A 25,261-nucleotide genomic window follows, 5' to 3' on the forward strand; every position below is an offset into this window, starting at 1 on the left:
CGATATTATAAGGGAAAAACGTCGAAATGTCGCGTCACTGGAGTCGATCGATCTCACGACGAAAACTGTTTGCACTCGAAGAGGTTATGTTGGAAGACTCGCGTTCCCTTTGCCGAATACTCCCTGAAATTTCCACGATTAATATCAAAAAAATTTGTTTCTCGACTCGTGGACGATTCTTTGCCACAGATTCATTCCTTCAATTTCTGATACCCGAGTACGAGCCAGGACAACTTTTTGACGGCGAGAGAGCATACTGTCACCTATCTAAAAAAAAAAAAAAAAAAAAAAAAAGAAAAGAAAAAAAGAAAAAAAAGGAGAATATATTTGAAATGATTGAGCTACTCGTTAAAACGCAAAACCTTTTTTATTCTCTTTCTCCGTCTTCTTTCGCTTCTCACTCATTCTTTCTATCTCTCTTTTATTTCTTTCATTTCGTTTGATTTTAACCTCATTCTCTTATGCTTTTCCGCGATATGCATTTCTTTTCTAATTCATTATTCACGCAATTTTTAGAAATATCGAATTATTTTCATATCATTTCGTAACATATTTTAAAAAGTATAATTATGAATAGTGATGTGTATTGCTAAAGAATATCGAAGAGGAGATATTTTTCGTAAGAATCTTTTTCTTCAATAACCTTTACATTCTTTCCTACCTTTTTTTCCCCCTTCCATTAAAACGGAAGAAGCGATATAAAAGCGGTTCATCGATCTTCGATATTATCGCTAATTCGATTTATCGATTAATATAATATATATATATATATATAAATATAATCGATATAATAATTTAATTCGATAATCGATCAGTCTAGCTAATTGATTCTTGCCGATGATTCAATTAATCGTCGAATAACGATGCAAAAAAAAAAAAAAAAAATTGAACTTTTTTCTTTCATCTTCTTTTCATTTTTTTTTTTTTTGACTATTGTTCTTATTATCGAATCGTTATTCACTCTAAATTGTGATATATCGCAAGATCAATCGATAAGATTCTTTCTTATCAATTAACATTAAGGATCGAACAACGTTATAATTATCTCTATTATCTTGTACTTTTCGATTTGACTTTCACAGAAACAGAATCTTTCCGCTTATACTTATTTTCCGAAAAATCCATACTCGATTTAAAAGCAAAAAGCAATTTAAACGAAATAGATAAAAGGAAACATTGATCGATTGGGAAGCCTAAGTGATTGAAATAGTTGCAAAACAATTCAGTTAAGCTATCACATAATTTCAGACTCGAAATAAAGAATGATCGTTATTCCAGTGACGCGAGACGAAGCAGCAGCAATCGAAGCACTTGAACGGAACGCAATCGGATCGATTCTGTACGGTTACGATCGTTTGATTTTTGTCGTGATTATAAGCGTCTAACATCTTTGCTATTTATACCCGTCGGCTCGATATTCCGGGAGATCGATTTTGCCATTTCTCTTTCGCGAACGATGACCGTGGACAATATTCACATTTTCGAAGCTCGATAGAATCCGAGGGATTAAATAAAAATTAATTTTGATGAACATGGTATGGAATATGATATGCACGCATACACGCAATCACAATTATCCACGCGTATAATAATACTGAGAGAATGATCTTTCGACGATGCGCATCACATGCGTCCAATCAAATTTTCCTTGATTTTCGCGTATACGCGATTGACTCTATTTTAATAGAACGTAACGCGTATACGCGAAAATCGATCGATTTGACGTAACAATCATTCTTATAATTTCTCTAATTATCTACGATTCTCTACATTCGTGGCACTTATACATCTAAATTTATCTACATGATATGAAGAATCGAAAGTAAGCTCTCTTCGTGGCACGCTCCTTTTCCTTCTCTTTCCTTTTTCTTACACCAGACGATCGATAAAATTACTCTTCTCTTTATCGGTCTGGAAAGGAGCTCGCTGCCACGAAGTTTGCCAATGATATTCGAGAACACACATATTACGGGCTTCGAGGTACAATGTCTACGATTGGTCGCAAAAATATTTGAACGCGTTATTACTCGCTATTATATATCATATACTTTCAAGACGATCTAAACGCGATCGTTAATAAACTATCCACTAATCTTCTTCCCTTTTTCTAGCGCGAAGCTTTTCGACTTTTAATTTCGATGGAGGAAGCTTCGAAAAAAACCGAGGAATTGATTCTCTCTCACGAATCATCGTCCGCGATTCGATCTCCCGTGCTCGTACACGTTTCTCGCAAGGAAGCATTTGGTCAAACGTCACGCGCGCAAAGCATCGTTCTTTTCTCCTCGCTTTTCAAGGATCGATGCGCGACGAGGGAACCAGTAACGAAAGAACGAACGAGTTCTCGCGCGAGTTACGCCCTTAGATTAAAATGTTCTCGAAATCGTTATACAGGTTATGTACAAATGTGTGTGTGTGTGCTCGCGTTCGTGACATATTCGCGTTTTTTTTTCTTTTCGTAAAATCGGCTACGAAGCGCGATTAAAAAATTAGCATTGACGTTCGATGTTCGATAACTGGCTGATTACAAACAAGGACGACAGGCTCGTAGACAACGACGAGAAAAGTCGAGGAAAATCGGAACGATTACACAATATATATATATATATAAAACACTCTAATTTTAGAGCTCTTATTATCGAGCATCCGAACTTCGATTTGAAAACTCGGTTGTGAATAAATCTTCGTTTAAATTTGGTCTCTTCGAATTGAATTCAATGCTTCGTATTTGACAATCGTGAAAGAAAACTCGAGTTACAATGTTTCGGATATCTCGGTTATAATAAGAGCTCCATTTTCGTACGCACTTGACACGATACGATTAATTTCGTCGAATAACGAATTACTCTGTCTTTTTTGATTGGACACAATTAAATACAACTGATTGCAGTTAAACTTTGACGCATAGAATCGCGAGACAAGAGGTTCAACGGGGAAAAAGAAAACGAAAGAAGAGTGATTCGTTATCGACGACGCTTTGGAGATTCGGGGCCGGCTAAAGGTGCAGACAGTTCCAACAAGGAGAGAATCTTCTGTTCCGATTAACGAGAGGATGAATAAGGCGAGGCGTGAAGAAAACTATTATTGGTGCAGGGTCTCGTCAGTCTCGTCCTGGGATACGATACTGGACCGATTCGACCTAACGTCCAGATCAATGCTGAACGGCTTCGCCGATAACGGTTGCGCAGCGTTGTTCTCCTCGATGCTCAGGCTATACTCCAACGAGCTGTCACTGAAAGTACAGAAACAAACCTCTACTAATCACTAGCGTCCTCGACGATTGTTCTAACCACACCGATTCGACTTTGATCGACAATCGTACCCTGGCGTGTTTACCTGACGATACTGGCACGGTCCAGTGACGTCGACGTAGGCACCGTACAGTTGTCACCGTTGCAAGCGCGTTCCCCGTTGCTGCTGCACGAGGACGATGCCCTCGTCGCGCTGGCAGCCGCCTCTTTCATCGACGCTCGCCGCGACTCTTCGTGGCACTCGCACCTGTTCAAATCGTCATCGTTACTATCTCAATCTTATTTCAATTTTGAGACAAAGCGTACGGCGCAAAATCGACTCGAGGCCACTCGAGTGAGATCAGAAAAGAATCCTTCAAGCGTACCTGCATTCCTCCGGTTGAACGTAACTGTATCCATCTGATTTCACCTCGTCTTCGGGCCGAGGGATCGTCTGGATCCTTTTCGGCGCTTTCCTCTTCTCCGGTATCTCCTCGAAATTGATCCAATTGCTCGGCCTGGCCGTGGCCCTCGGTGGCAGTGGAGGAGGACTCGGCGACTTGCCCGCGGTTTTCCGGCCCCCGTCGGGCACCTTGCCGGCGAACTCCATGAACGTGTTCGCCGCGTGCTTCCTCGGGCTCTTCAGCTTGAAACTTTCCTCCCTGGGCAGCGATATCTTCATCTTCTCCACTCGACGCTCGTCCAGGGAAGTCTGCATCACGAACTCGTCGAGCAGCGTCGGGTTTATCGGCGTCGTGGAGCGCGGCCTCTCGATCGGTATAGTCCTGAAAGAGAGATCTCGTTTGATTGATCGTCAGGATGATGGAAAGAAGAAGTAAGAAGAGAGATGATTTTACCTTACTTCCTGAAGTCGTTGCTTCACGGGCAGGATCGGCACAGCCACGCTTTTCTCCAAGGGGAGGGTGGTCGGGATATAGGGGAGATCCTCCTCGAAACTCTCCTCGTAGAACAGGCCCTTCCTCTCGTCCGGCAGTTCCTCGGCAAGCTTCTCGACCTTGTTCCTGATAAACTCGATCTCCGAGTCCCTCTCCGACTCCGAGCTGTTGCGATCCAGGTCGGAGATCACGCTCGGCGTCTTCGCCAGCTCCTGATCCGCGATCTTCAGCGTTCCCTCGTCCAACAACTCCGCCCTTCTAACCTCCTCCCTTACTTGCCTCGACGAGGGGATCTCCTCGTCCCTTCTCTCCTGCGCCTCTTTGCTCCTCCTCTTCGGCTTCGTCGTCGCGTCTCTCCTCCCTCCTATCGAGTCTCTGGACGAGCTGCTGGACACCCGGTGCTCCGAGGAAGGTTTCCCCTCCGCGGACGACCTCACCCCAACCTCCCCTTTCCCGTGGCCGCTCAGCTTCGAGTCCTTGGACGAGCTCCTCGATATCTCGGACTCCTTGGACCCGCTCCGCGGTATCCTCGAGGATATCTCGATCAACGCCTCGGTCTTTATCCTCGACGAGGAGGAGGAGGAGGAGGACGGGGGTGGGGGGTAATGCTCGATCGACACCTCGGTCACGATGCTCCCCGTGCGAGGCTCGGACTCGTACTCGTCCAACAGTTTCGTGGGCGTTTCCAGCGGTATCGAGACGCTCTCCGAGGGGAGTGCCTCCTCGTAGTTCCTGTCGTCTGCGTGCAAGCTTATGAAGATCGAGTCGTCCTTGCGCCCCCCCTCCTTGTCCGCGTTGAACCGGAACTCGACGTGGCCGATGCTCTCGACCGAGGGGGGGTTGAGCTCGGCCGAGGTGGAGGCGGAGGTGGTGCAGGAGGCGGCGATCGCCTCGTCGTAACTTTTCTTGCGCTCGCGTTTCTTGAACAAGCTCAGAGTGGACGAGAACACCCCCTTGTTCCTCGCCTCCTTTCTCAGCCCTTTCTCACCACCCGGGGGGGTGACCCGGTCCCTCGACTTGGACCTGCTGCGCAGACTCTCGGTCGTGTCCTTGATCTTGGACGTCAAGCTACGGCGGGGCTTGGTGCTGGGCGACGGTGATTCTGGGCTCAACACACTGCTGTCTGTGCGGGCCTTAAAAGTTGAACACGCGGTGGTCAAGTACATGCACTTCTGTCTGTTCGACATTTCTTCTCTACTAAGCTAGCGGATCTTCTACAAAGAGACAAAGCCGGTGAGATACATGGAATGTCGACGTGCCAAGCGTTACTATTATTACATATTCTCTACTATTTCTACAATCATACTTATGGTACATAAATTGAGTAACAATGATTGAGCAGCGTTCACAGAGAGGTTGGTTGCAAGGAGGATACCTTGAACAGGGAGGTGAAACTGCTCTTTCTCGAAACGGAGGACGGGCTGGGTGTACGGGATCCCTCTAGGTCGCGCACTTTCTGATGCCTGGCCAACTTTGGGCTGCCGGTCACGCTGCTCGTCGTCGGCGTTGTTTGCACTATCTCCTTGAAGTTCTGCGCCTTTTTCCTCTTGTCGTTGAAGTCCAGGGTGGCCGGTTTCTGTACCTCTTGCATCTGTTGACTTCTCAGTTGTTGTTGTTGTTGCTCAGTCGTTGTTGTATTCTCTTGTCTCTTCACAACTGGCACCTATAATATTAGATGAGGTTAGCAGGGACGGGAAAATATGATGAGAAGAAGGAAAGAACTCGTTACCTGTATATTGACCTTCTCGAGAAATCTCTTGGTTATTTCCACTTCTCTTTTAAAAATCTCCTTCCTCTCCTCTCGCCCCCGCCTCCTCGGTTTGTCCAACGGATCTGGCTTCAAATTTCCATCCACCATCGACACCTTTATGCTCTCAGGGATTAACGCTTTCGTGGTGTCCGCCTCCCGTTTCAACAGGATCTTCTCCAGGTCGTCCGTCTCCGGCTTCGACGGTTCTATCAGGTTATCGGCCAATGTCGGCTTGCTCCCGCAGAACGACGTTTCCAGCAGGCATTTGTGCGGGCTCGGTGACCTGGAGACGAATAACGAGTTTAATTAAATTGAAACATTTCAAAAATTCCTACTTAATAATAATATGTATATAGGAATTATATATATATATATATATATATATATAATATTCCTATATAAAAATTCCTAACCTCACTTTCTTAACCTATATTCCTATATATATATATATATATATATATATATATATATATATATATATATATATATAATATTCCTATATAAAAATTCCTAACCTCACTTTCTTAACCTATATATATATATATATATATATATATATAGGTTAAGAAACTGAGGTTAGGAATATATATATATATATATATATAGGTTAAGAAAGTGAGGTTAGGAATTTTATTCCTAATAAAATATATATATATTCCTATATATTCCTATATATATATATATATAGGTTAAGAAAGTGAGGTTAGGAATTTTTGGAACACTCTGTATACATTTGATTCTGGAACGGAATTACCTGGACGACGTGGCCGACACGACGGAGAGCTTGCCGGACGCCCCCGAACCTTGGCTACCAACCGAGGAGAGCCTGGACGTTCTGCCGCTGATGTTCAGCAGGACAATCTCTGAACAATTGCTGTCCTTGCGCTCCCTGTCCAATTGTTTGCCGCTGTAGTCGGACAGAGAACCATCCTCCTTCCGCCTTTTGGCCAATTTCTTCGATTCCCTCTTCAGATCTTGCTCGTGAATCGGATCTTGCAGGTCGAGCTCCTCCGTCGACGATCTCAGATCCTGGGCGTCCTCTTTGTAGCCCAGAGTCAGCTTGCATCCGGGTGGAGGTTCCCCGCCTGACAAATTCGTTTTAAATTTATTGTTATTAATCAATTCGTGTCGAGAAGGATCGATAAGTTCTAAATTCTAATACACGAAGAAGAATTTCTATCCCATTTTCCTTTCTAACAGGACTACGGATATAGGTTAACCTCTTCGGGTAAGTTGTTAAGAATATATGTATATATATATGTATGTATAAAAGTGATGAAAGTAAAGTAAAATATTGTTTGTTTTTATTATTAATAAGATTAAGCGAAAAGGGAAGACGAGTCTTTTTCTTTTGTTCTTAGAACGATTTCAATTTGAAACATTAAGGGTATACACATGTGTCAGCGCTCCCAAAGAGGTTATGAAGGCGAAATTCTAGTTACGGATACGCTACCTACTTTTTACTTTCAAACGAAAACTCAACGATATATAAAATCTTCGTCTCTACGTTCATCCTGGTACTGTTTAATTGGCAAACTTCGAAAGTAATAAAAACGTCGAATCGTTGGACTGGCGTAAGGCATTCATCTCGTTTTTTTTTCCACGTCAATTGAAATTTACGATAATGTATATTTAAAAAAGAAAAATACGAGGCAGCTTCGTTCTCGTGATAAAGTCTGTTCACGAATAAAAGAAAAAAATTATTTCTGAAAATGTTGTTCTTCTTTGATGCATCTTTGATATCGTGTTCAAACATCGAACAAATTTATACCACGATGCATAACGATCTTTCAAATTATTTTCTTGTATTAATTCTTTCCCTCGTCAAATATTTGCCCAATTAACGCACATAATTAACAAATCATTTCTAAATTTCAGCAGCTATTATCTTTTTGCACAAGCATCGCAGTTCATATAACCTAAAAATTATTGGCATGCGATAATAAATGCGAATCAAATGAAACTTCCATCGAACGATAACTTTGAAACAGATCTCGAAATCCATATTAACGTGTAAAAATGCGTAAAACGTTGACTCGAATCTAAAAGTCGATAAATTGTAAAAAGATCGAATCCGATCAACTCGTTATCGCGTTACGGATCAGCGAGAAAAATGCAACGAGCGACGAAAAAAAAGGGAGGAGAAGATTCACGAGGCAATCGAGAATCACGTCGCTTTTCGAATCGAGTATGCTCGCGACAAAGGCCCCCTCGAATATAGGACAAACTTGCAGTGGAGACCTCTCCGTAATGTATATGCGTATTAATTCGTGGCGCGCGAGCAGAAACATGGCTCGCGTTATCTCTCGAGGGAGCATTTAGAAACAACACGGTGAACAACACATCGTATTCTGTTCTCTTCTCGGATCGATCGTGACCCAGCCTCGTGGTAACCTTCTTCTTCTGTGCCAGTCCAGGAGAATCGTCCACGAATCGATACGAGTCACATGTATGATCTTTTCACGATTCGATGATATTTCTAATGGATTCGGGCTACCGTAAACTAATCGCTACACCGAAACAGGAGGATCGTCGTTTCTCGAAACGATTCGAGTGACATCTACGATTCGATGATATTCTAACGGATTCGAGCTACAGTAAACTACATCGAGATAGAGTCTAGGAGAATCGTTTTTCGAATCGATACGAGTCACATCCACGATTCCATCATATTTCTAATGTAAGTTAAATTAATCGTTATATCGAAAGAGAATCGAGGAAAATCGATACGATCTTCTCAGAATTCGATTATATTTCGCTATAAACTGTATATAGAGAATCGTTTCGTTTCTCGAATCGATACGAGTCTATGATCTTTCTACAATTCAACGATATTTCTAATTTAAACTACTGTGAACTAAAATCGAAAGAAAGGAAAGGTTTAGGTTTTGCTACTCAACACGAAACACGCATGATCGATATTTTAATCCATCTTCTATGCTACATCCTAGAATTTGTTTGAATGTGATCAAAGTTGTACGCTTACGATAGATTCCATCAAATGCACACGTGTGTAGAGGTTTGCTACAGCTGCGTACTCTCTGTTCTTTTAACTCGAAAGGTAAATTATACGCGGAAAAGTAAACTAGGGAACGTCTCCACTCAACTATGAAATCGAAGAGAGTACGCGTTTTGATGGATTATTTCCTTTTTAACTCCGCCGGAAAAGAAAAGGAGAAGAAAATATTGGCAAAAAGTATTTCTTTAAGATAGAATAACTTTCTTAAAATTCAATTGATCAAACGACTCGAGTTTTCTTTTTGAAAACTTGGAAGGATTACTTTACCAGATAGACGAAAAAAAATAAACACAAACCTTTTTACAAACTTTTCTTTTATCCTGAAAAATTAAACGACACGTTTTGTCACGATTTATGTCACTCGTATGCACACTGAAAATTTCATCGAAATCGATACAGAAATATGCGATAGGCATCAAAGTATATAAAAAATATATTAATTTCTACATACGATGGAGAATACTTTCTGCCAAATGGTTGTGTTATAAGAGCACGTTTGTCACATCGACGAGGTGTTTGAAAATTTGCGACGCGACAGAGATAGAAACTGCAAGAACTAACGAAACACTATCCGGCGATATAATTGGATCTCGTCATACGTTTCTCGCGACCGTGGAAAATTCAATTTCCCTTCGCAGAAACGATTTAACTTCCAATTTCCCTCCCACGTGGAAACTTCTTCTTTCTTCCCCGCGGTGTCTCTCGTAACACGGGGGCTCTGAGCCGGTGGATGAGTCAGATCCAATTGTTAATTCGAAACTCAAATAACCCTAACTCGTTGGCAATGAGTCACTCGCGATATTATCGTTCCCGTGCTTCGTTAGGGGGTGGAAACTCGAGGATGTCGTGCTATTCACGTGACCCCGTCCATCTTTACAATAGCGCGCGGATATTGGTCGTTTCAGAAACTTGACGCGATGGCGCTGAGATACGTGTGAAAAGGATAAATCGAATACCGATACGGTTCCAAGTTTCGCGCCAATTTTCTTGCACGACGTTACCGACAAACAACCAAACTGTATAAAATAGCGAATAATAAAATAAAATGTTCATCCGCATAGAAAAATATACAAAGTTTCTCTGATAAATTAATATACTGGTATGCTAGACTATATAGCGAAGTAGAATAAAGTTTCACGAATAATTTATCTCTCAAAGAATAATTATATAGTGGTCGTATCAACTATACGAATACATTATTATTCGAGCGTTTTAAATATCAATATTTATAATTTACGAAAACAGGTTGAAAAGTTAAATTAGTTAAAACATCGAATAAAATTACGTCTCTCTCGTCGTATATTCGAATGATGAAATTTATTCGATAAATCATCTCCGCGATATTAACTCCCCACCCACGATTTCGATGCCACAATCGAACACCACGCAAACGCGTCTCTCTCGCATTTCGTTAACCGTTTCTTCTATAGAAAACGACACGCACGAACGCAGGAAGAAAAAGGAGAAACGACGTGACGAGGTTTTGACGCGGTTCAGAAGAATACCTGCGAGGAGTTCCCTCTCGGGCGTGGAATCCCTGGAGTTACTGTCCTCATGGTGGGAGGAACTGCTCGCCCTGCTGATGTCAATTCTCGGCGTGCTGGGTGTCTTAAGCGAACTACCAGGCGTTGCCGGCGTGGTGACCTCGACGATGCCTGGCATTCGCGCAGCCGGTTCCCCCTGCATTCAAATTCGTAAGGCTGGTTTTGTCGTGTCGAGTCACAGTCACTGGGGTGTGATGGTTGATTGGTTGGTTGGTTGGTTGGTTGGTTGGTTGATTGGTTGGTTCGTGACGGACAACGCACACACAGGTGTCGCCCCGTCCCGGGGACACGCGGAGTTTTTCGACTTTTGGAAGGGGGAACGCGCGTGATCTTGGACGATCTTACGCGCACACTTCCGTCCCGCTCGGACACAGCCGACTTAGAAGTGAGGAGGCTCGGGGAGGACACAGGGAAGGACTCACGTTTTCCACCTCGTCGGACAGGTCTTCGAAGGATGCTATCGGCGCTGGTCCAAGCTTCCTCTGATGAACGCTCGGTATTCCTGACGCCATATTTTTCGATAGCTCAGCCCTCGATGATGCTGCAAAAATAACGATCCTTTATTTCCAATCCTCAATCTCTCCTCCTTCTCCTTCCCGCTAAAAAAACTCTTGGAAAACACAGTAATGCAAAAATAAGTGAACGAGTTTACTCTTCTCGCGATATCGTTTAAGAAAATCGAGAGTGTGTTTGAGAGGCGTCGATTCAATCTCGCGTTTTAAAACGGACGGATCTATCGCCGGGGAAGTTGCGATTGCGAATCACGGCCGGTGTCGAAGACGCTAATCAGCGTTTAAGCGAAGGACGTATCGATTAACCGGCGCTCACGTGGTGCAGGATGTGCCGACATTGAGGGCCACTTGTCATACGCGATCGGGCGTGCTCGACCGCGTCGCGCCACCAATTTTCCATCGAATTCTTTTCTCTCCGTGTTTCTCGCCACGGCCTTATTACCCCGTATCCTCGTTTCGCTTCTAGCCTCGTAAAACAATTCGTCCTTCGAATATTCGCGCGGTATTATAATTTCAAATTAAACGGGTATATTTTACGATGCGCTGTAAATTTTTTTCGAATATGAAAAATGAAAAAGATTTTATTTTGATTTCGATACGCATTTATTTACATATATTCTTAAATATTTTGTATTTATGAATTTTGAAATGTGAGAAATGAGGAAGAATTTTTCAGAAATTTTCTCGATTTCGAAAAGTGTGGAATGGAATCTACGAACAAAGTTTTCATTATCCGAGTGTCAACAAGTTGCAAACCGCGAAAATTGACGCGAATCACGCACTCGTAACTCGGTCGTCCAATTTTACTTAACGGCGCGTTTAGTCTATTCGATCCTTTGTTTCGTTCGATTCGAGGACACGATGATATCCTTGATATTCGCGAAGGCGAAGACTGGCGTGTCTCTTTGAAATGAAGTGCGAGGGTGGGATTGAGCGAGGTTGTCGGTCAAAGGAAAAAACATTGTAAAAAAAAAAGAAAATATTCGAAACCTTGAGAATTAATTTATCGAGTCGTTCTATCGTCAACCAATTGACACGAATTAAATTTTGAAAGAAAGATCGGCGCACGATTGGCTCTCCGTATTATTACGATATATCGTTAAATAAATTCCATTAACGGAAAAATATAATAGACTCGGGAAGAAAATATTTGTAAAAAATCGATAACCACGATTTTCGACATTTTTCTACGTGTTTTATAAATTTTCGAAGTCATTGAAGCGAGAAAAAATGAAAAAGATACAGTAAATTTAAAAATTCGAAATTTATTATTTTCGTTAAATAATAAAATTGTGCGCAGAATTAACAAAAAAAAAAAAAAAAAAAGAATCTCTTTCCGCGCGCGATTCAATCTTCGAATTATTATCGAAGGAATAAAAATACGCTGCACGTAACGTAAGTTTGGAATAAAACGAATGTTTTCCTCTGAAGGTGACTCTAGTTGAAAACATTGAGCAGGGCAAAGTGTCTATCGGTCGTTTCGATGGGGCGTTCTGGGAAACGAGTTAATCCGTTAAAAAACTTAGTTCAAGCTCGCCGTTGCTTCGTAAGGAAGAGAGAAGAAAAGAAAGAGTAAGTAAGAAAGGTCGTTGATACGCTGAGCCAATTAGCAACCGAGTCTCGAGGGTCTCATGCTTGAAACGTGTTAAATACACGCTACGCGCGCACACATACGCCTCGAACAATCTAATTGTAAGTTCTCCATGGATGACGAATATTATCGATTGAGAGGCAATCGAGGGAACGGTGAATTGGCGCGAAGAATGGTGAAAATCTTCGTTCCACGATTTTCAATCCGCGAAGTTCGGTAAAGTAATTATACACTCGTCGAAACGTATTCCTTTCGAGAGATTTTTGTTCGATGATGAATTTTTTCGTTTTTCGATCTTCCGAATGAATCGTTCGAGAGGAAAGGAAAAAGGGAGAAAAGCAAGAACTAAAAATTTTTTCACGAATATTTCTATAACTTTATCCAATTAAATCCATTGTTTCTTTCTAAATGAAAATTTTCGCAATATATTATAAAAGTTTGTCATCTCGATTCATAAAATCTTCCTTGTCTCGTTCCAATTTAACGAGACAATCGTTAGTGAGGAATAGTTCGAATAAACGAAGATTCTCTGATGAATGAGCCTCTTTTTTTTCCCATCGAGAATTTTCTCGAGGAGTCTCTCGTCTTCGATCGAAAGCGATCGGATCGATTACCGACGGAGCCGAAAAATTGGGGGCAAAGGGATTGGAAGAAATAAGGAAGATAGTCGCGATTCTTTGTAATAATATCTATAAAGTTGGGGAATTTGGCCTGAAGCCGAGCGAAGCTACGATAGAATTCGCCTGTCCACTTCCCCAAACTTTTCTCTCTGCTCGCCAATGAATTATACAGATTCTTATACAGATTCGATTTATCACGCTATTCTCGAACGAACGGGAGAGTTTCGAACGCGGTCAAAATGATTCGTAAATCGATCGATAAAAAAGATCTGAAACTTAGATTTAAATTTCGAATAGAATTTCTTTCTATTCGAATCGCTAACCACTTTTTCGTTGTTACAATTTTCTTTCTTTCCAACTTACCACTTTGCACCAATCTAACCTCTCTCTTTCTCGAACGCGATTTCGACACGCTCCGTTTGACACGTGGACGACGACGGTCACCGACACGCCGCACACAACGAATCGATGCTCGGCCATGTTTGCGGATCGCCTGTTCTTTCCATCGACGAAGTTCAAAGGGATTACCTCAACGCTGTGCACCCTCCTCTTTCGGTTACATTTGTCTAGACCCGGTTAAACTCGTCCTTTGTGTCTTGCCTATTTTGTTTTTCTTTTTCGCTACGACACGAAACAATTAATCCAACGATTAATCGATACATTACATTACATTTGTATATATCCTTGTGTGTGTCTCGTCTATTTTATTTTTCATCTTCCTTTTCCTTTTATTTCGTACGACGCGAAACAATTAATCCAACCATCAATCGATACACATACAGCAGCACACACAAGCTTATCTCATGTTCCTTACTAGGTTCTTAACCCGTGAATAAGTGGAGAAAGGGTATGGACCCTTAAATCTACTGGATCGAGAATGACCCAGACAACTGTGAGCGTTACAGAGGAGTATGGAACCGTGCCAATAAACTATCTATCTTATGAGGAAGAGGAAGAAAGGGGAGCCAAGAGGGTCCAATGGTTATTCATCTTCCAGTTTTGGAAAGTGGAAGGCATCGACACCGATATCGCACCGATTATTCCTTGGTATAATTCTATAGGAAGGGAGTGGGAGAGGGATGGAGTGAGAGATTGGGTGGAGTGGGAGGGAAGGCTAGACGACTCTATTCTCGGATCGACGGGCATCGTTGTGCAGTTCCAGCAGAGGCCGTGGAGGCCCTGGCTGCGGAGAAAATCGGAAAACAGGCGAGCTGCTCTCGAAGCGAAAGCATAACGCCGTTATAAATAGAAGAGCCTTGTTAGCGGTTACACGACGTTAGAGAACGTGTATATATATATATATGTGTACACAGGGTGATTCATAACTGGTTACTGTTCACTAGTGAAAAGAAGTCTTATGAAAGAAATTGATTGGTTGGTTAATTTGGAAGGAACCGCCTATTTTCACAAGCATTTTTGTTTGTAGCATGGTTTTTATTATACATGGTATTTGTTATACATACTAATACTTATTTCTCATCAATAAATGTAGGTTAATTATGATTTGTAATATAATTTAATTTATAAATGTAATTTTCTATTTGAATAGTTAAAATAATAATTGTATCTATATATTGATATGTGTCGAAATAATTAAATAATTAAATTTCGATTATCTTTATATAAATTCGTAAATGAAAATAACTTGTATGATTTTTAATACTCAAATTATAGCTCTTATTTTATTATATAGTTGTGGTCAAGGATTGTCAACAAAACGTCTGAAATAAAGATAAGCGGTCCTAGCGAAGGAGTCCTCTTGCCCCTGTGCCGTCTTGCGAGACTTTTTTCTAGCAGTGAACAGTATACTGTTGGAAAGAAGTATCGCAGAAGGAATCTGATTGGTTAATTTGAAACGAAACGTCTATTTTTCACACACATCTTTCTACCATGGTATTTGTCACATATACTAATACAAAACGACCGATCTATTTATCTAAACCTCGATATATTAGCGTAGCATAGAATCCAAAGAATTCTAATTTCTTATTTCTCATCAATATACGTAAGCTGATTTATAAGGATAATTTAATTTATAAATTTATTAATTTTGTAATCGAATAATTAAGATAATAATTGTACATATACGAATATATATCGATATGTATATATATTGGAAATAATTAATAATTTTAAAAATATTTCAGTCTTGATGATTATTTTTACGATTTTAAATATTCAAATTATAGTTCTACTACCAAATAATGTACGATGCCAGGATTGTCAACAAAGGTGAAGTGGAGATACACGGTCCTAGCGAAGGACTCTTCTTGCCCGTCCTGCGAGCTTCTTTCCAGCGGTGAATAGTATATATGTATAGGGCGTGTACACATGAAATATGGAAATACGATAAATGAAAATGGTTTATGTGTGTGTGTCTCTCTGTAATTGAGAAATTCGTCATACGTGTTTGCCATCGTTTTTTCCCTTCCATGGACAAATTTTTCGACGAAAAGATATAACGGGTGGAGGGATAATTAGAAATAACGCGAAAAATAAATGGAAAACTTTCGATAAATTTTAATTCTTTTCGAATAATTTCAAGGGAACGTACACGCGTACGTGTCAACGAAGAAAATTAATTTATACAAATTCACGTTAATTCAATATAGATAAACCTAGAAAAAGAAACGACACAAATTTTCCAGGTTACACGGTGTACGTTCACCCCTCGAAGAATACACATTTATGAATCGCTGTGTACACGCTCGATGTGACGAATAGCACACGTATACATCATACACGCACGGTTTCCTTCCTTCTTTTATAAACTGGAAAGAAGAAGCAGCAAACCGATACTTCGATAATCGTAGACCCACGGCCGATGAATAATGAAATAGACATCCCGTGGTTGTTTCGTTAGCTTCCTCACCTTTAACCCCGTGCAGAAACGTCTCCGTGTCCATTCCGTCCTACTACTCCATCGATTTTTCTTCTACCTTTCTCTCTCTCTCTCTCTCTCTCTCTCTCTCTCTCTCTCTCTCTCTCTCAACTAGATACGCACCGTAGATTGGATCGTTCGATTTCTGGTATCGATCGTTAATAGCGCGTTTAAACATTCAGGAGGAGATTCTATCGACAAAGAAGAAGGGAAAAATGGCACGCGGGGGATCAGTGGTGGAGAGTCGTTCGGATCTTGAACGATATTCCGCGGGACGACGATGTGTTTACGGTTGTTTAATTATCGGAAGAGTAAAGCGCGCAACTATTTTATCGACCGCGGAGAAAATATTGGCAAAACGAAAGTGATAAAAGTGCGATTATCAGCACGATATTAACTAGGGCAGGGATTGATTTTGTAAGAAAAAGAGGATTGAAATGATTCGATGAAATTAATAATAATTAATCGAAGGTGGATAGATTAATAAATTTATTCGATAATTTATTTCCAAAGTATTTCTCGAATTTCTATCCCTTTCGTAAAACATTGTTGAACAAACTAGTAATATTTGTATTTCCGTAATACGTAAAACACGAAATTCCCTATTTTCGTATTAGCTCAAACATACTTACATAACAGTGCAAAAGGTTAAAAAAACTCGATGCTCTGACTCATCTCTTATTATCCGCTCTTCTCAATTACGAATCGTTAGTTAATTCTACGAAATTAACGATGTACAGGGTATTTCGAAACTTTATAAATATCCACCAAAAAAAAAAAATCAACATTAACTTCTTATTAATTCTCTTATTTATACGTTCTTCGCGATATCTAAACTATTCTTAAATAAAAAAAAAAATCTTCGCTCTTCGGTCGATTTACAAATCCATTGGAACCATTTTCTCCCGTGCACTGGCGCGCCCCCTCTTTACACGGCCCTGGCGCAACACGCGTGTATATTCGGGCGTGTGTTGATAGGTTTTATAGAAATGCAACGTTACAACGAGAAGTGGAACAGTTTGCGCAGCAAACCGGCGCGTTCGGTTTATTTATAAACGTCCTCCCGGCTTTCAAAATTCCGATCCCATCCATTTTTCTTTTTTTTTTCGCATCCACTTCCAGGTGGGGATCGATTTTATCGCGACACAAACTGTACTTCCACCTTTTATCTTCGTATCTTTCGAATCTACTTTCTTCTTTTTTCTCTCTCTCTCTCTCCCATTGACATTTCCTAGATCTGCTCGAAATCTATCGGATCTTTTGTTTCTCTTTTTTTCCCCCAAATAACGAGAATATAAAAAAAAAAGAAAAATGGAGAAAGTGTCATTCGATTCAATTTTCAATTTTCAAAAGAGAGAGAGGGAAGAAAAATTAATTATCAGCCGATGAGAAGCGAATTTCTCCCCCCCCCCCACTATTTCCAGAGATAGATTCCAATTAAAATTCTTACTTGTCAGGTCACTCTCGATCAACTTTGGAAAGAGGAGACGAAACGTTCAGGTGTTCGTTTCTTCGTCGAGCCAACACGCACTAACGAAACTGATTTCGCGGGAAGCAGAATCTGTTGAAATAAAGAAACTAAAGAACTTTTATTTCTAGATGCTCTTTCCAATGAGTGGTGCAGCGATAAATATAATTAGACGAATATAATACAACCGTGGATACACTTTTCGATATTGTGACAAACTTATTTAAAAAAAAAAAATAAATAATAAACTTTCACTTCGTTTCACTTGTAAGAAAATCGTATCGAAAATATTGGAAATAAGGATTTCCTTTATTTCGATGGAAAACAGAAAATTTTTGGCCTCTATGATTGCAGAAAATTTCTCGAGTTACGTCACTGTTGAGATGAATGTGCGAAGCAGCGTACTGCTGGACGGTCACTTTCCACCACTCGTCATTTCTTGTTTATTTTCGTCGAGTCGCGGGAATCGTTCGAATCGAGGGTACGCCGAGGTTTCAAAGGATATATCATCACAGGTCGATGGGATTTTAATCCAGGTCAGGAACGGGTGGAGATCCCTTTCGATGGGGTGTAATGTCGAGGAAAGTCGTTTGACGAATCGATTTATCGATTTATCGAATCCTTTAAAAACGAAAGAGATCGGTGTATATTCTTGTTAAAGCGACGAATTCGAATTTTTTTTTTTTTTCTGGAGGTTTCTGGATGATCCGTTTGAGAGAAATTAATCGCTGGATCGAGGAGAATTCGAGAACGTTCTCTTCCAAAGCATTTGCTTTCTTCTCTCGAGATATTTCAATTGAGATCGTGATCCCGATCGAGATTTCATTCGTCTTGGTTAGAAGAATTCTCATACGGAAAGGAAAAGGAATTCTTTCGCGAATTAATCGAACGCATTTCCAGATCTCGTCATACGACGATACTATTTTTAATATTGGATCGATGAGAGATTAATATCCAACTCGTGAATTTATTATAAGTTAGCAATACATTTAAATTTCTTCGAGAAAATTCCTCTCCTCTATTCAATAAAAATAAATAATTTTTTCAATCTTCAAATTTCTCTTTTCCATGAATTTCCCGTGAAAAATAATCCTTTAAGTTCTCCCTCTCCATTCGTTCCATTACGAAAATTCATACGTATATGATTCCGCAAGCACGTTAAATCGATCCGATATTTATCGAATGGAAAAAGCGCGTGGCCTTATTTCGAAAACTGGAACTTCTCTTCTATTCCTTCATTTCCTCTTTCTGAAACATTATACGATCAATCAGCGTTGATTAATCGAATTGAACCAGGGCGGTTGCAACCTCTTTTCGAATCAACGCCTATTAATATATAGTAGCCGCACCCAATTCTCGGGGAAACACCTTCCATTCCTTTTCGTTTCTCCAACATGACTGAGAAGCGAACGCCGGTGTGTCACTTGTTCCGTGTGACCTTTCCTTAGTCTTAAATAACGACTCGTTGCACCTTTGACTCTTTACCAAGAGAGTACTTCGTCTCTTCATGCAAATTTTCCGCCTTTGCGTGCACGAGACGTGTTTCACGGTGAAATAGACGCATTTCGATTCTACCGAATCCTTTTTCCCCAAGGATCGTGTTCCTCGCCTAGTTGGATTCGAATGTGAAAAAGAATAAGTGAAAAAATGCTTAGAGATTATTTTCTTGAAAGTAGAAAGAAGAGTAAGGGATGCTTCAAGTTTAACCCATTGACGGTACTCGATAACGCTCGTGAAACCCCTCGATTATTCACGCGGAGACCGAGCACGCTTTCAGGACACGCGAAGAACAGTTTTGCGTCCCCTTGTGAATGACGAACGATTTTCGAGGAGTGGGGGAAAAAGGAGAGTGGGGATTGCGAGCCGAGGATATCAACGAGAAAGCTTTCGAGCGAAAGGGAACGGGCACGATTAAGGGCGAAGACATTTTTGAAATTACGAGGTTTCTGTTTAAAAAAAAAAAGACGAGAAAATAAGAGAAAAGAAGACAGAGAGAGAGATGGAGTAGATACCTCTTTGTGGGCGGATAAAGAAGTATACGGATGATCGGTAAAGAAGTTTTACACGGATGAATTAAGAACAATCGGTACAACGGCGATAACAACCGAGAACCGATGAAAGCTTCTCGAAAAAAGAGAACGAAGGCGCGAAGGCGAGACCAGCGCACGCGTTCATGCCTTGCACAGAGCGGCGGTGATCTCGAAAACTGTAGGGGTCGGTTAGAGCCCTCAGGTAAATAGCTGCTAACAACTTTTTTTGCGTTACGAGGGAAAACCGCGCGCGACTTTATTAACGCAACCGTGTTGGCTTCCCACCGTTTACCACGGCGCCCCGTACCCATCGTCCCTCTTCCTATTCGACGAGGCATGGATGTCCTACTCCTCCGTTCGTGTCGTAAAATTGAAACGATCGAAGAAAGAATTCGTTCGAAATCGAATCAATCAAGTAAACAATATTAAAAAAGAAAAACGGAACGAACGAGTAACGATCACGATTCAGCAATGGTATCCTGCATTTGAACAACCTCACGAGGAATGTTAAAAGAGATGGGATGATGGGAATCGTTGGCTCAACGTCGAAATCAGCCACGGAAAGATAGATCGCTGGGATCTGTGGTTGGTCGCATCGATCGTCGAATCCTGCCCTGGGCACACTAATAACGCGGACACAATAGCCACGGAACGAAACAATTGGAATTACTCGTGGAAACGAGCACTTTTTGAAAAGCATCGAGCTTAATTCTGTCTTACTACTAGTACTTACCCCAGTGTCGTGTCCTCCATGCCAACAATCGGGAAGCAATCGATCCCTGGTTCCCGCTCTACTCCATCCTCCCGGATCGGCCCGTTTGATCGTCGTGTCTCTCCTGTTCTTCTTCTTCTTCTTCCTCTTCCTCGTGGAAGAACGTTCTCTCGGCCTGGGCCAGCGGCGTACCGTCACACACGCGTTCTCTGCCCGACAGCTTACATCTTGACGGTCCGTGCCAGCTGTGTTCCGCAGGAGACACGCTCTCTCGGCCCTCTGCAGCGACATACGACGACCCACGTCCTAATCATACTCGCACTCTATCCACCGCGCACACGCTCTCCTCGCTCTGCCCTTACCTACTGCCTACTCCGATCCAGGGACGCATCTCTCGTGCACGAAACCATGGTCGAGACGAGAATGCGACCGCCAATTTCAAAATTTCACCTAAAATCATTCTCGTTAATAATTGAAATGAAATTTCGACCTTTTCGTTACGAAACTTTGATTATTTCATCTTTCTTTTAATTTTTTTATGAATTATTGACATCATCTGACGAAGAATTATAAATTTTTAATCCCTCGTAATATAAAATTTCGCGACATTTGAATAGTTGGAGAATAAATGAAACGCGTGAAAATAAAAATGTAAACAGTAAGTAAAAAGTAAGAAAAAGCGTGATTCGAACGAAGAATGGAAAAGAGAAGAAAAGGGAGAGGGCATCGGGATCAATGTGGTCCTCCCTGCGGACTTAGTGCACAGTAGGGGCGCACGCTCCTCCAGGGTAGGATTAGTCACGATCCCACTCGGTCGTAAAGTTTCAAAGGTAAAAAGAAAAAGACGGGACGTAACGAGCTGTCATCTCGTATCGCTCTATTATTCCGGATCAGATCACATATCACGTATAGTAACCGAATAGAACTTCATTGCGACGTTAATTGTTTGTTCCGTCAACAGATTGCAGACAGACACTACAGTTTCCTCCCAATCGATTCTGGCGAGAGACTCGATCTGAATTCGATAGATAAAAACGACAAAAGAATTTCCTTTAGAAAAGTAAAATCGAGATACGATTGTAATTTTTTCTTTTTCATCTTTTGATTAAATGTGTAGAAATGGATTTCAGAGTGTAGAATGGACGATTATAATGAAAAAAAAAGGAAATGAAAAAATACTGAAATATTAATAAAAATTTAATACATATAAAACTTTACCTAACGCATATAATTTTTTATTATTCGTGTTACGTTATAAAATGGTTATAAATTCACCATTTTACTACTCATTGTTCACTTTTTCTATATGTATCATGTATCTTTTTGAAAAGGTATATGCTAAAGACATTTGCTGAAAATATACGATTATATTTAATGAATACAAAATTGATTAATAGATCGAGTATTTTTATTTGAAATTAACGAGCTTGCAGGGTGCTTGAGTTTATGTATCCAGCTCTGTCATCTCCTATCGAATAAAATTACGCGCTCCTTTAAGCAGGGCTGGCACTATTCGCCAAATTACCTCTGAAAAATATTTATCAATTAACGATTAATGCTTCAACGTTAGATAATTCTTTTTATCAATATCTCTCTTTTCCTTTCTTTTCTTATTGGATTACAACAATTAACGATTATCAGAATTTTCTCAAACAAGATTGATTTCTTTACTTCGTAGACAATGTTTTTTACGCCTCGTCCCATCAACATGGCGTCACCTTAAGGCTGTAGTGGCGCCAACCATTGCTAGCGATCGATGCGCTCATCAACCAATGAAAAAAAATATATATATATATATATATCCTACACAACAAATAACATTATTAAACAAATAACAACGTTTGATTAACAAAATTAAAATTACATTTTCTCCTATTGAACCACTTTACCTTAATTGCAGATAATTTATTTCAATCTTGAAACTATTCTTCGACCAATTAAATTTTTAAACAGTGAACTTTATGCTCAATTTTTTATGTAACTTAATGAATTCATTCTGTCTTCTCAGTCAATCTGCATAATCATTTTTGTTATCCCTCGATAACAATAATATTCTACAAAACGTTGAATAATAATTCAACCTGTAATTTTAATTATGATCGACGATCAATAACAAAGGAATAGGGGTCGTCTCATATAAAGATTTTATTTCGTTAGTACGTACACATTTGCGCCAGCACAAAAAAGGATCGTATCATATAAAATGAGAACAATGCAGTTTCCTTTTCCGAGACTAGACACAATATAGGGGGCGTGGGGACTCAGGGTTATTGCGTTTATACCCTTCGCTTTTTTTTCCATGATTACACTTGCCGTATACAACTCGATCAAACGACTTGACACGATACGTATAAATTCATCAATGACCCTGAGATCCAATGAAAAACGGACACGATACCGCATTTGATCTTTCGGAGAAATGTCGACCGACTCTTCATTTAATCGCGCAGTGCTGATCTCTCTCTTTTTCTTTTTCTTTTTTCTTTTTTTTCTTTTTTCCTTTTTATAAATAACTTTTACGTCATACGTATTGAAATAATTTCTCTTCTTTATATCTCGTTCTTGGAACTAATAAAGTATTCCAATACAATACGACTCGATCACAGTGAAAAAAACACTGGCTGGTCAAGACACTACCATGAAGAGTCGACGAAGTTGCTTCGTATGTATAAATTTATGATATTTACAAGGGCAGTGTTGTTATAGAAATATTCGAGTTAATGCTAATAAATGGCAGGCACTAAGCGACTCTTCAAGGTTTCTCCCTTGCAAGCGGAATAAGCCATAACACGCAATATCGTTGTTTTCTTCTTCCTAGTGTCTTGTAACACGCTCGCTAACCGATTCTCATTCTCTTTCACTTTCTTTTGTACAATTTATGAATTCCATACAATAGAAAGTACACTGAAGGAAAATCGTAAATTATCTTGTTAAAAGTATAGAAACATAATTAATTGCGCTTAAATTCATAGTTATCGCGCATCGATAACCGACAAGCTTAAGTACACATCAAAAAAAAAAAAAAAAAAAAAAAAATGCATGAAATTATATCGTTATGTTTATCCCTTTTTTTTTTCCTTTTTCTAAAAAAAAGCATCAATGTTTGCATCTTCATCACTAAACAATGAACATAAAGATGTAAAAATAATTATCCATAATTAATTATCGACTATTACATTTCATTAATTTTTTTATGGCCTGTGTAAAAACATATATCGCGCTTTGAAATTGCTGTTCAAGCAGGAGAATAAGAATTTTTTACATCGGCCAGAACGAAACTTTAGTCGTTGGGACCGAGAAGAGAAAATTGTGTATACATATATACGTGTGTGTGTGTGTGTATGTGTGTTTCTTTTTATCATTGCCCGTGATTCTTTTTTTTTTGTGTCTTTCTCGCATCCAATTACGATCTATAAAAATAATTCTCTTCGGCATACACATCTTTATCATACTTGTCACATTGTTGTTGAATTACGTTTCAAATGTTTCATCCACGAAGCTAATTCAACTTGATCTTGATGGATCTCCTACCATTACAAAAATCTTAATAAATCGAATTTAACATTTTTACTAGATAACAGTTTTCTAACACGATACATTTGGCTGCGGAATTAAAAATATCACTACTGGTCGATCAACGTATTCTTCCATTTTTTTTTTTTTAATCGATACGCTTGCGATATTTAGCTCTACATTTTTTTCTTTTTTTTTTCCCCTTTTTCTTTTTTTTTTCTTTGATTTTTCCTATTTCGTATCCAAAAAATTCACAATTTCAAAGTTTTTTTTTTTTTTTTTGTATAATATGGCCAGCGTATGAACTTTCTCATCTCTTAGCAATATTTCTTCTTCTAACTATTCGAAAAACAATCGATAAATTGGACACTATTTAACTAAGTGGATTTATATCTCTATCTTGATAGATTTGACTGCAATAATCTACGCTAACGGTTAACATGAAGCTTCGAAGAGAGTCGTAATATTTTTTTTTTTTTACAAACGCATTCGCTAAAATCGTTTTCATTAAAAACGTCGCATAGAGTATACGAATACCTGCCTGTACATGAAAATTTAATTTCCCTTTTTAGAAACACGTTCTAATTCGTCCGAGTATCGTAAAAATTTTTAACTTTAAACTTTCTCTCGCAGCCATTATTCACGCACAAACGCGCCTTTCAATCGTATCATTATCAACTCTTTCTCAACCCTGAAGAATCGATAAGTTAATATATTTTTTTCTAGAACAATTATTCGGCGTGTGTGTGTGTGTAATATGTAAAAAAATTCCGAGTCTCTCCACGTATAAATTGATCCGCGATCGAAATCTCGATATCTCATTCACTTTTCACTGGAGGTCAGCAGGATCCCAACAACTGTCAGGTATGTTTCGTATCGTCCGATGATTCGCTTGAGAACCTTCTTCATGAACGTATGGAAGACGTGGTCGACGACGTCGATACAAAACGATTCAACTTGCTGTCGATAATGATTTCGTCGCCGTTCCGTATATTGTACCGATACAATTGTTTGTTCGGGTACAGCATCTCCTCCGGTCCGTATTGCGCCTTCATAACCTATAAAATGCAAACATTTTTCAGAGAAGTGCCGAAAGAGGGCAGTCGCATCGCAAATTTTAGTTTACCTCTAAATCGTTACTATTTGATGGGATGGAATTTGAATGATGCAGGAATGATGCAAGGGAAGGGAAGTAGAAGATTCTTATATCGCGATTTCGTGCTTTTTATGAGGTCTCTCAAGAAACCAAACGTTCTGCAAGGCATAAAAAGAAGGAACGTGATAAGACGATAAATTGGCAAAATTGGCTAACCTGATCCACGTAAAAAAGTCTCATCCTATTCGCCGGGATTTTCACCATCGTCTCCAGTTTGGTTTTCAACTCGAAAACCGTTCTGTACACGTCTATGGATCGAACCTACAAGCACCATTCACATTTACACCAATTCCAATGATCGATATAAAAAAAAAAAAAGAAAGAAAGAAAGAAAGAAAAAAA

At 39.9% G+C, this 25,261-nt stretch overlaps 2 protein-coding genes and 1 long non-coding RNA gene across 9 annotated transcripts in view; 1 reads left to right on the forward strand and 2 right to left on the reverse strand.

Moving 5' to 3' along the window:
• Positions 1-348: 348 nt before the first annotated feature.
• On the reverse strand, positions 349-20,539 carry LOC413427. Of its 5 annotated transcripts, none has more exons than XM_016915074.2 (10): positions 20,272-20,539; positions 10,859-10,977; positions 10,398-10,572; positions 6,628-6,958; positions 5,865-6,156; positions 5,499-5,786; positions 4,085-5,256; positions 3,614-4,012; positions 3,334-3,495; positions 349-3,229 (listed from the first exon to the last, which is right to left on the reverse strand). In XM_016915074.2, exons 2-10 carry the CDS (start codon positions 10,946-10,948, stop codon positions 3,079-3,081), a joined length of 3,060 nt encoding a protein of 1,019 aa, XP_016770563.2. In that variant the 5' UTR covers positions 10,949-10,977; positions 20,272-20,539; the 3' UTR covers positions 349-3,078. The 5 variants fall into 5 exon arrangements, with proteins under 5 accessions (XP_016770563.2, XP_396871.5, XP_026299751.1 ...); XM_396871.7 differs by having other exon boundaries at positions 5,853-6,156; XM_026443966.1 differs by having other exon boundaries at positions 349-3,249; positions 5,853-6,156.
• A 119-nt stretch (positions 20,540-20,658) lies between these two features.
• Positions 20,659-23,286, forward strand: LOC102653963. The gene is made up of 2 exons (XR_411807.3): positions 20,659-21,080; positions 21,212-23,286. It is a non-coding gene; the product is annotated as an uncharacterized LOC102653963 (long non-coding RNA).
• LOC552804 (tubulin-specific chaperone cofactor E-like protein) overlaps positions 22,378-25,261 on the reverse strand; it is a 12,292-nt gene continuing 9,408 nt past the window's right edge. For all 3 annotated transcript variants that reach the window (XM_625179.6, XM_006570304.3, XM_026443967.1), the window contains 2 exons: positions 25,076-25,180; positions 22,378-24,821 (listed from right to left, as the gene is read on the reverse strand). In XM_625179.6, coding sequence (XP_625182.3) covers positions 24,669-24,821; positions 25,076-25,180 — 258 coding nt within the window. In that variant the 3' untranslated portion in view covers positions 22,378-24,668. The remainder of the gene's footprint in view (positions 24,822-25,075; positions 25,181-25,261) is intronic.

The sequence above is a fragment of the Apis mellifera genome, linkage group LG11 (genome assembly GCF_003254395.2).
Source record: "Apis mellifera strain DH4 linkage group LG11, Amel_HAv3.1, whole genome shotgun sequence".
Taxonomy (NCBI): domain Eukaryota; kingdom Metazoa; phylum Arthropoda; class Insecta; order Hymenoptera; family Apidae; genus Apis; species Apis mellifera.